The sequence below is a fragment of the Oncorhynchus gorbuscha genome, linkage group LG10 (genome assembly GCF_021184085.1).
Source record: "Oncorhynchus gorbuscha isolate QuinsamMale2020 ecotype Even-year linkage group LG10, OgorEven_v1.0, whole genome shotgun sequence".
NCBI classification, from domain to species: domain Eukaryota; kingdom Metazoa; phylum Chordata; class Actinopteri; order Salmoniformes; family Salmonidae; genus Oncorhynchus; species Oncorhynchus gorbuscha.
The window spans coordinates 64,423,051-64,435,074 of NC_060182.1; the positions used below are offsets into that span (position 1 = coordinate 64,423,051).

Sequence of the window (12,024 nt, forward strand, 5' to 3'; positions counted from 1 at the left end):
TTCAGCTTGTTGAAATTTCACTCTCAATCCCTCTGTCCTTTATCCACACACACACACACACACACACACACACACACACACACACACACACACACACACACACACACACACACACACACACACACACACACACACACACACACCCTGTGGTTATTATTACAATAAACACAAAGCAGTGTTTTTAATCCACCCGAGCCCCTTACTTCCTTAGTAATTACTATACCTCAAAGTCCCCCCCCTCCATTCTTCCCTGTATGGCACCGCACCTTTCAATAGCTGCCTGTGTGAGTTCCCTTTAAACAAACACAATTGGTAAAGCCTCTGATATTTCCTGTAGTTAGATGTCTGGAGGAATTGAACTTCTTATTTTACACTACTTCGAAGCTTCTTGAATTTTCTTCAGGATTTAATCCTACAACTCCTGCCTACACTAATATGTGTTCTTGAGCTGTTGCAGTTGGGTTATAAACTGAGGGAGAAAGATGAATCCTGCAGAGAAATGTGTTAGCTATATTTGTAATGTAACCAGTGTTGGGTGTTCACAGTGGAGTCCTGGGCTCTGTATAGCAGTAGGCAGACAGCAGTATGTAGGAAGTGTGTGGGTTGGCTCTACAGATGACTAATGCCTCTCAGTACATCTATATTCATTGTGAATCCTGTGAAACCATCAATGGCCTCCAGTGTTATTATGCAGATCATAAATGCAGATGACATGAGGGGTTCTCTGTCACTAATGTATGCATAATCTGATCATACATATCTAACAAATGCATTAATATTCTTGCTTAGTGATATTTGCTCCACTTCAGTTGTTGGCTCTTCCAGATTTGTAGTGATTTTCCACTGTATTCTAAGGGATTTGTATGGTGTGTATGCTTGTGTTTCAGATGGCTTGTGGAATCCAGACTCTCCCAAGGTGCTGAAGCTTGGGGTTCTGCCAGTGAAGGCCATGCTAGCTGTGGAGGGCCACGTCTGGGCTTCCTCTGGAGGACAAGTCTTCATCATTAGCACTAACACGCACACTGTGGAGGTAACTACACCATCTCTTTATCTCACTTGCTGTATGGATCCCTGCCTCTTTCTCTGTCTCATAACTTTTATGTCACACACACATTCACACTGTCATGGAGGTACTTGTCTTTCCTATCTCTAATATCTCGTAATCTCACCCTTTCTCATAACTCTTATCTGTACCTGACCAAGTCTCCCGTGTCTCTGTGTAGTTCAGGATACTGAGGCTCATGTGTGGGAGAGAAAGCACAAATTCAATATCCTAGCTGCTTCCCAGGTTCATGAAAAAGGAATGTAGGACATGCTCGTGGTGGTTTAGAGAACACCTTTTATTACAGTTCAACTGCAAAGTGGGGTGGTCCAACTTGCAGCTCCAATCTACTATTCAAATATTATATTGCAAGGCCTCTATAAAAAAATATATATTAAGAGGTTGTGGCGTTGTACAAATATGAAGGATTTGGAAGATGAAAATTGTGATGAACTCTGATTGACCTCTTGATCTGTTTGTTTAACTGAAATTGAAATTATTTTGTCCATAACTCATTGGAGTTTCCTTCTGCGGTTGCATAGATGTGGGTGTTGGTGCATTCATCACATTTTCTGGGCATGCTTCACATTTCTGTTCTGATATTCTTACCGTCCCACACCATGCATCTGCTCTGCTCAGTCTCTCTAGAGCATCGCTGGTTCTGGTAGCTTTACTCTTAAAGATACAGTGCTATCTACTGTTGATGTGGATATGTTGCTCACTGCTATTAACTGTGAAACCACTAGATGAGGTGTGGTTGGATTAGAGCCTTAGACATTAGAATGTAGAACGTGGCCGGAGGGCATGTCACGTCTAGTTATGTATTTTTAGGTTACTAATTCTGGCCCAATCTCTGTGATATCATCTGCTCTTGGCTCTGGCTTAATTGCGTTAGAGCGGTATAGAGGAACCTGGGAGGGGTCTCTCGCTCCCTCTCTCCAGGCCCGGAGCGTTTTGTGTTGTTCTCTGTCCGTCCTGGAGTCACACTCCGGGTCTCAAGCACCTGCTGTCCGTCCTGGAATAACAACATCCCTCCCCTCCTCTGACACACAGTGACTCATAATCCAGTTAGTGTAATTAGGCTCATTACAGGACCACCTGCCTTTCTCCCCGAAAGCTTACACCCTGGCACCTACATGGGGAAAGGGGGGTGGAGGTAGAGCGGCAGGCAAAACGGAACGAGTGGGAGAGACTGGGGTGAAGAGGAAGGAGAGAGATTGGTAGAGGAGGGGGAGGAGGAGGAGGATTGAGGGGTCATCTGAGAGGTTCAAATGTATGTAGGTTCAGTGACACAATACCTGATCTTGTTGTTAATACTGGAACCCTGCTGCGAGGCCTGTGAGACTGTCCTTGGCCAAGTCGAGTTTCCCTTCGTTAACAGGGATGAGGGAGATTCCATGTCACTCAGCTGATGGCTTTACAGTAGTGCCTCCCGGGTACGAGGCTGAGAAAATCGCAGGGAAATTACTTAAAAACAACTAAATCCACAATTGATATTCTTTCTGACTGATAGCAGTAGAACTGAGGCACAGAGTAGTCCATATTGGGTAAGCTGAAATGCCCTCAGTCATATTTGGCTTTGTAATTAGGGAAATCAAATCCAGGCAAGTTTATATCAAATTGTGGATCTATGAGAAGCAGACAGGACTTTCCTCATAGCTCATATTTCGAGTAAAGCTGATGTCGCTATTGTGCTCAGCACTACCTACAGCAATCATGCAAATCAAAACACAATTACTACCCCTCTAATGTTTACTATTATGTCAATTGGAGTAACGTAGTCAATCTTGTATTATTATTTATGTATGGTTTCTCCCAAATAATCCCTAGCCATAACAGTCAGTAACAGTAATATTATCGCCACTGTGTACCATTACTAGGATGTGGACAAGGCTCAGCATCTTAGCAGGCTTACTGTCAGTGTGTTGTCACAGCGTAGACGGTACAGTGCAGATGATCGGTCTGTCTCCACCCTCTGAAATCACTTGGACAGCTGTATTGTACATGAAGACTACTCCTCAGTGACTCGGTGATGTGTAAATATACTGGCATGCTAAATACAACCATGTAAAAGGCATTTCCTGTGTGAGATTGTTGAAGAGACATGATTCTTCCTGATTGGTGGGTAAGTTAGTAGGGTTTTCTCCCCCTACCTCTAAAAACAGACAACGCATTTGAAGAACTGAGCCATTTGGCTGTGCAGTATAATATCCTTTTTCCCTCTCTCCCCGTCAGAGGCAGTTGGAGGCCCACCAGGAGGAAGGCATGGTTGTATCCCACATGGTGGTGGCTGGGGTGGGTATCTGGATAGCCTTCAGCTCTGGGTCCACCCTCAGACTGTTCCACACGGAGACCCTGGAGCCTCTACAGGACATCAACGTCGCTACCCCTGTACACAACATCCTGGCTGGTAATGATATCGTTGTCACAATTGTCACTTGTATGCCACAGCAGCACTTTCTGGCATTCAACACATGGTATGAACATCTTTGCTGCTGATACAAGACGCTCTAGTATAGTATAGGTCCTGCAAACTCCTTTTCTCTAGTACAGTAGAACACAGGAGGCTGCTGAGTGGAGGACAGCTTATAATAATCACTGAAATGGCGTGAATGGAATGGTATCAAACACATAGAAACCATGGATTTGAGTTCAATTCCATTCCGTTCATTGCGTTCCAGCCATTACTATGAGCCTGTCCTCCCCAATTAAGGTGCCACCAACCCCTCCTGTGCAGTAGAACATACTTTCCACATAGCAAATCCCCTCTCCACAGCTTAACCACACACTCAAAGGTGAACCTTACCTTTAGGATGTCAGTATACAGTTACATTGCTGTGCCAACCCTCAGCCTGCAGTACTGTGATTTATGGGTAATGCTGTGGTCTTATCAACTCTGTTTGCACAAACCACCAACACCCATGTCTTTGTTCTCTCTGTAAACCAAGTCACTCAGTGACTGGATCCTGGGAATTAACTGTTTATTTCTCAGCAAGAACAGAGCAGAGTAGTCCTCTCAAAGTAGAAGTGGATCGCTTTTGACAGTCAGTCGTCAGGTCGTTGTGTACTTGGTGGGTTTTTCCCCCAAATATACCCTCCACTTTTATCCGATGGTGCGGGTCTTTGTCATGATAAACACAGTTTCAAAGGGCTGCCTCACACAGTGCCTGTCTGTAATTAGATGACATCACAGTCAGGTGTGTCCTCTGTGGTTGTGTTGTGACAGGTTGGTTGTTTCGGTCCACTTCAAAGAGTCCTGGGGTGGACAAAAAACCTGAACCTCTCATTCTGGTCCTCTATTGAACCATCAAACATTCCTTTACTCAACATCATCCCATTCTCTACTAGGTTTTGTTTGGGGTGTGGGTGAGGGTAGAATACAAGTTTCAAGCCCCAATCTTGCAAAAGTCTTGCTTGAGAAGAGGACTGTCTGGGAGTGGTTGGGGTGGAGAGGGGAAAATTGAAAACTAGCTGTTATTGGCAGAGTGTTTTGGAACTCTCTTAGTTATTGGTCTATTAACCCATTTACTGCATGTTGATGTCACCATGGAAAGCCAAAACTCCCATCCTTGCAAACCTGCTGATTTAGAAAGTCCTGTGTAGATTGTATTTTCAACCAGCAACTACCAGGAAGTAACACTTTTACAATGTTAGTTTCATCAGCTGTTGTACAATGAGATATAAAACACAGGAAAACATCATTTTGACTGCAGTGGGCCTTAAAAATGTGTAAGTTTACAACTAATTCAAAGCTGTTACAGATGTAGGCCAGACTACGTGCTTATCAGTAGGTAGTTGTCTTTGTATCCGGTCACACAGAGAGGGATAGGATAGTCATAGATCAAGTTAGCTCAGTTCGTGGAACATTTTGCAAGACTGTTTAGTCATGAATGGCGAGTACAGACCAGTCGGACTGTGTAAAGCCGCTTTGGGTTGGATAAAGTGGGGGAGGGGGGAGGGGACAGCCAACAGGAGTTGCCTACAGTCAACATACGATAATAACAGTATATACTCTATGTACAGTCGGAATTAATATTACATTGTGTGTCATAATCCCATACAAGCACTATGATGTATGTACAGTGGGGACCAAAGTGATTGACACCCTTGATAAAAATGAGCAATAATAACTGCAAAGGAAAAGTGTATCACTCGCTCACCATTAACAATGTGTTTTATTTAAGTTCAAAGTTCAAAGAAAGATGTTTCAGGCCACAATGGCCTTCATTAGTTGCACCTCGATATACATTGGTTCTGCACCCTCTTCTTTCAATAATAACTAAATAAGAATATAATACATTTCAAATACAAGCTATATTTTATGCTAGATTTGGGGGTGTAAATTGTATGTTTTATACTAATACAATATTGCTCAGAGAAAGAGGTTTTGTTTAACAAGTAAGTTTTTTTCTCAAAGGTCAGGGTCAAATTATATGATCTTTGTTTGACCCTCTGCGACTTTTCTCACTCATTGTTATTCAGGATTATCCTTCATCATGGTAGCATCCACATTAATGTAGATGTGTTTAGGAACATATTTTATTCTTATTTACAAAAAAGTGACTCCAAAATGACACTACATTATTTACCATTTATTTCTATAGGGCACAAAATGATCTGAAACAAAACCAAAATAAATTGCAACTGCATCCAACACGTTTGTACAGTCACACGAATACAAAACGTTTTACTATTTTATTACAATCTTTAGGGGTGTCAATCATTTTGACCCCTACCTTTTTTGAGAAGAAAAAAACAGTATTACTTTTAAACAATCGCTCTCTCCTGATCAATTGTATTAGTATAATATAATTTACTTTTTTTTTTAGCATTAATATAGCTGTCTTTCTAATTATTTATTTTATACGGTCATTATTGCTCATCTTTATCAGGGGTGTCAATCATTTCAACCTCCACTGAATATATATATAGTGTATGTAGTTACCTTCTCTGTTGCTACATCAGTTGCTGTTACCATGGTAACAAACTTAGTGCTCCCGAGTCCTGTAACTTGGCGAAATCATACGTCGTTTGTTGTTTCGGTACGACAAGTTTGATTTGTCCTTTATTCTGGTGAAGCTCGCCTCAAACATCTTAGCGACGGCCAGATGGTAGTCAGAAAGACGAGCAGCAGACCAGAGTGAGGATCTCAATCAGAGCCAGCTGTGTTGTGAATAGTAATCTGTTGTCAGAGCTCTGTGTCCTACATCAGTCTAGAGGGGACTAGTCGTAATCTTTCTCTCCTATCTGTGGCTGCTCTTTAATATTGCTACAACAGCTCGGTTGGTTTGATTTGAGTTTTTTGGGATTGATCCTGTATACTGTCAGTTTCAGCTGCTGGTCCTCTGTCATCAGCTGTACTGTAGTAACGTCAGCTGTATTATAAGGGTTGCTCTGCGTTTTGAGGTTCCTGTTTATTGTCCACAGTTCCTCACCTCTGAAGTTGTAAAGTATTTTGAAGATGCCGTCCAGTCGACTGTTTTTGAGCTCAAGTTTGAATTCCATTATTTGAACTCTTAACTCTATTTGACTCTGCTGTGGAGTGTTTTATATAGTGACAGCTGCTGTGGCTCTGGATCTGTGTGTGTGTGTGTGTGTGTGTGTGTGTGTGTGTGTGTGTGTGTGTGTGTGTGTGTGTGTGTGTGTGTGTGTGTGTGTGTGTGTGTGTGTGTGTGTGTGTGTGTGTGTGTGTGTGTGTGTGTGTGTGTGTGTGTGTGTGTGTGTGTGTGTCCAGTAATGACTAACCTACAGTAACATATCGGTCTAAAGCATAATAAACAGTGCTATCGTTAGCTGAGTTCTTTCTGCCCATTGTTTATAAGCCCTAGACTGTGTGTACATAGTTGAGTATTTTACTGGCCTCATCCATTATTACCATAAGGTTTTGTGTACCCTATAAAATATTTACTTTCAAAGAGAGATTAGACACAAATAAGTGCACCATACGGGAGTTAGATAATATTTGATAACCAATTTAAGCAGTTTAATGTAATATATTGCATTAGAGTAAGGGACAATATCATGGCATCAAGTTGCACAGCAAACCTTGTGTTAAATCTTGGCATATGTCCCATCGTGCATGGTTTACTTGCATATAGTGCTCCAGTATTTGATTATGCAATCGAATCAAGGCTTGCATAAACCTAAGGGTCTCTTAAGGATCACTTTGTGGTGGTTTGTGGAAAAGCAAGAGTACACTTTCATTCAGTACAGCATGCTTTCAATATCCAGTCAGTAACTAACCCTACCCTACACCTACCCTTCTGGGAAACTCAGCCCAACACCAATATTGAGGTTGAGCAAGGGTTTTCAACACAGATGTGAATGATAAAGCCAGTCTGGAATAATTTAATAAGACTCCTTGGTCCCATTAAATAATAAGAGACCTCAACCACAGAGTTTCTCTTGAAGGACAGACCTCAGACCAGCGACTTGAAAGACTTCCTCCTCTAGGCCAAGCAGGGTCTCTTACGGTCTGTGTGTATCACTAAAGAGCTGACTTCCTCTGATAACAGCACTGTGTTAATGCCCTATCTACAGTATCTCTCTGTCATGGGACTCTGTTTGTTTTCCTTCCTTAAAGTGGAACAGCCAACTGAACCAACCCCCACTGTACCACTTTGCCAGTTCTCTTCAACCATGGTTTGAACTGGCGGCCTGCACTGGCTAAACATCTGAATGTGATTTGTCCGGGCAAGTTCAGATTTCTCTCCGTGGAGGGAGTTGTAATTGTACGCCCCTATAAGCCTGGATTTGCCTCCTGTTCTGGGCTTTTCCACAATGTTCCACCCAGGTACTTATTCTTCAGTTGTTGGCAGCTGCTGCTAGATTGATTGACTAGGCTTGAGAACGTGTTGGATCTGCAGAGCCTGCTGACTCAAACCGTAGTGTCATAAAAGCCATTTGGAACTTCACTGGGCCATGGTGGGCGTGGTAGGGGACCGGACGATCAATACCTGTTGAGAGTGAAGGATGATGCATGCTTGTTGATGTAGAACTGGAGTGTTTTATTTCAGACTCCAGATGCACCCATACATACTGTGTGAACAAACAACAGGAACCAAGACAGACTAACTACACACTATTTGTGTATTTACCGGGTCTCGGAAGTCTAGCAGAGAGCGGTAAGACAATGTGTGTTATGTGAACTAGGTTTCTCAGCAGTTTAGAGAAGTTGCAGACCTGCAGTTTGGCTTGTTTTAGGAAACACAGGTTCAGACAGGGGTTTTTAGTTGGGAGGGTGACGTCACCAAATATCTGGAAGAATTTCACGGTTGCTGGCATAGAATGGAGTGTTACATGTCCTCCGTGCTCCAGGTGGGGTTGTCCTTCTCATGCTCGCTCTTGTTGGAACGATCCCTCGTAAATCCTTTGATTGCACTGAGGAATTCCAGAGAACCGGTATTTCAGAGAACTGTGGTCTCTGAGTGTAATTAGGTTATAGCTGTTTTCATTTGAATTTCACAATGCTTGCTCAAACGCCCATGCTTTTGGTGATTCTTTTCCAATACCTCCTCTGCCCTTCCTTAACCCTTTACAGTGTTTTGGTTTGGTCAATTTCGATTTGGGAGAACCTCCCAGAAACCCCGCTCGATATATGGTTTGTTTCTTCATTGTGTATTTGATGTTCCCTAGAAGACAAGTCTGTCGTGAGTGCAGGAGAGGAGGTTCTTTATCACTGGCTTTGTTCGGGCTTGATCTAAATACCCAGCCATGCGAACATTAATGGGGACAAACATGTTGAGGCCAGGAAACAACCCCTCCAGACCCTTCATTACCCCACTAGCTCTGGGACTGTCTTTCACCTCTCAGCATGGTCACCCAGCGGCCTGGACACAAGAAGAGATTGTAGGGTTGGAGCCTCTCTGTCGCTGGTCCCAGATTTTGGCCTGATATGAACCATTTCTCTAATGAGATGGGATCAGTGTTTAATATCTAACCCACCCCCCAACTAGGGCTGTTATGGTGACCATATTACCGCCACACCGGAAGTCACAAGTAATTAGGCTTTTCCAAGCTCTGATGCTGATGGTCGTCAGTAGCCTACCGAACTTGCTAACTGCCTCAGCACTCTCATTGTGTCTCTAATCACTTAGCCATCGACGCAAATGTACTCCAATCAAATCCAACAGGTCACGAGAGCCCATGAGGTCACGTTGTGCAACATTTCTACTGGCCTTTTAAAAATAGGAGGATCTCATCAGCTTTCTACAGGCTACGTCTACTATATTTATTCATCAACTTTCTTAATATTAAGCACATTGCTTTGCTTCACAAAAGGAGTATAGCCCACCTGGCTGGCATGAAAATAAACCATGGGGGAAAGTGTCCTCCATTCTCTGTTTAAGTGCATTAGATGAGATGTATTTTCCCACTGCCCCTGTTCAGAGACAGGTGCATGGTAATGGTCCATTCTAAATCTAAACTAATTCCCCCCCATATTATTTAGTATATGTAAAGACAATATTAGTTGCGTCCTCCCATAGGCCTATATGTTTCGATGTTGTTTGTATCACAACTAAAGTGGCCAAATAACCTTTCAAAATGAAGCACATTAATACGCGTTACGACTAATGTCGAGCCTAACTGGCATACATAGGCGGTGTGTGAGTTTTAAGTTGGGGAAGGGAATATTCACCCTGAAAATGCACCTTCTATAATAAAGCTTGACATGCATAATAGCATTTGTGGTAACTTTTGAGGTGTTTTCCTGCTAATTGATTGCATGTTGGAACTTACTGCCATGTGCACGTTGCTGTGCTTATAATGTGAAGAAATAGCCCATTCATTTATCAACGTTTTAAGCGAAAAGTTCTCATCTGCTGCATCAGCCTCATTGCTTTTAAAAGGTTCTTTGATGCGAGTGGTCCAATTAATTTGAGATCTATCGCATCTGACAATTGTCCCAGACTATGTTTGGAATATTTATTTATCAATAGAATAGGTCAACTTTTGTACTATGGGGTATAGTAGATTGACATAATCATAAAGCTAGTGATTTTTCTGTTCGTTAGGCCTACTCATCTTGTCATCTCCCGTCTGGATTACTGCAACTCGCTGTTGGCTGGGCTCCCTGCCTGTGCCATTAAACCCCTTCAACTCATCCAGAACGCCGCAGCCCGTCTGGTGTTCAACCTTCCCAAGTTCTCTCACGTCACCCCGCTCCTCCGTTCTCTCCACTGGCTTCCAGTTGAAGCTCGCATCCGCTACAAGACCATGGTGCTTGCCTACGGAGCTGTGAGGGGAACGGCACCTCAGTACCTCCAGGCTCTGATCAGGCCCTACACCCAAACAAGGGCACTGCGTTCATCCACCTCTGGCCTGCTCACCTCCCTACCACTGAGGAAGTACAGCTCCCGCTCAGCCCAGTCAAAACTGTTCGCTGCCCTGGCCCCCCCAATGGTGGAACAAACTCCCTCACGACGCCAGGACAGCGGAGTCAATCACCACCTTCCGGAGACACCTGAAACCCCACCTCTTTAAGGAATACCTAGGATAGGATAAGTAATCCCTCTCACCCCCCCCCCTTAAGTTTTAGATGCACTATTGTAAAGTGACTGTTCCACTGGATGTCATAAGGTGAATGCACCAATTTGTAAGTCGCTCTGGATAAGAGCGTCTGCTAAATGACTTAAATGTAAATGTAATGTAAATGTTGGCTGATGAAAGGTACATGTGGACAGTTACAATCTGAAGGATGCGCACAGTTGCGTCCCTGATGTCTGTCTTCATTTGTAACCTACTTCTTTAGCTGAGATTGATGCCTGTGAGAAGAACCCCATCACATGACGGGCATTGGCTAATAAGAATTAAGATCTTTTGAGAGTGCCATGTGGGTGAGAGGCGCTTCGGGAACATGCAGTGGGGAATTATAATGAATATACTCAGCCCAGGGACACACTGGCCACAAAAGGCATGGATCTTTTTAGGGGGCATTATGGCCACACTAAGGGGATGCCATCGGGAAATTCAAGGCATTATCAAGTGTTTGTCTAATTCTGAATGAGAGACTGATGAAGTGTGTACAGCCTGCGCAAGAAACAAAGCAGAGCTCATGCCTTTCATGCAACATTTATGAAATTGTCATTAGTTGCATCATTTAGCCTTAGTGTATATTAAACATCAAACATATATAGCCCAATGTTTTGTAGAACAACTAAAGTTGTATAAATGACTCTAAATTAAGCATATATGAGTGCCTGTTTCCTGGTTAACCGCTCAACACAGAATAGCTGCATGTGCGCACTCCCTCCAGAAATCGTTTGTAGAAAAGATCCTTTCTATTTTATTCAGTTATGTTCAATTGTATTTTTCATACTATAAAATAATATACAATAATGCAAATCTTGTCTGCTAAATGAACTAGTGTAGCCCACATGGCATTGCCAGAGCATGGCTTAACATAAGGACAACTCAGAGTATGCTATTCTGTTATTCTGAAATAGACAACATTTTCTTCATGTTTCTTTAGACCTCTCTAAAATATATAATGGATTTATTGTGATGGTGTAGGCTATATTACATGGATTTATTGTGATGGTGTAGGCTATATTACATGGATTTATTGTGATGGTGTAGGCTATATTACATGGATTTATTGTGATGGTGTAGGCTATATTACATGGATTTATTGTGATGGTGTAGGCTATATTACATGGATTTATTGTGATGGTGTAGGCTATATTACATGGATTTATTGTGATGGTGTAGGCTATATTACATGGATTTATTTGAGTTTTTAAAAGATGTTCCAAAGGTCAACATCAGTGGATTGTGGGCTATGTGTGGAAGCCAGCAGATGCAAATGTGTTTATGTAAAATACCGGTCAATTACCAGGAGGCCGACCAGTTATTTGCTTGACAAACACCGGCTGGCAAGATGTCATGACCGCCACAGCCCTACCCCCCTGCTAGTGTACTGTACAGTCGTGGCCAAAAGTTTTGAGAATGACACAAATATACATGTTCAGTCTGCTGCCTCA

General features: G+C 42.7%; 1 protein-coding gene across 4 annotated transcripts in view; it reads left to right on the forward strand.

The window, feature by feature from the left end:
• LOC124046346 (rho guanine nucleotide exchange factor 10-like) overlaps nt 1–12,024 on the forward strand; it is a 101,192-nt gene that overhangs the window by 82,313 nt on the left and 6,855 nt on the right. For all 4 annotated transcript variants that reach the window (XM_046366624.1, XM_046366626.1, XM_046366627.1 and 1 more), the window contains 2 exons: nt 888–1,030; nt 3,278–3,452. In XM_046366624.1, coding sequence (XP_046222580.1) covers nt 888–1,030; nt 3,278–3,452 — 318 coding nt within the window. The remainder of the gene's footprint in view (nt 1–887; nt 1,031–3,277; nt 3,453–12,024) is intronic.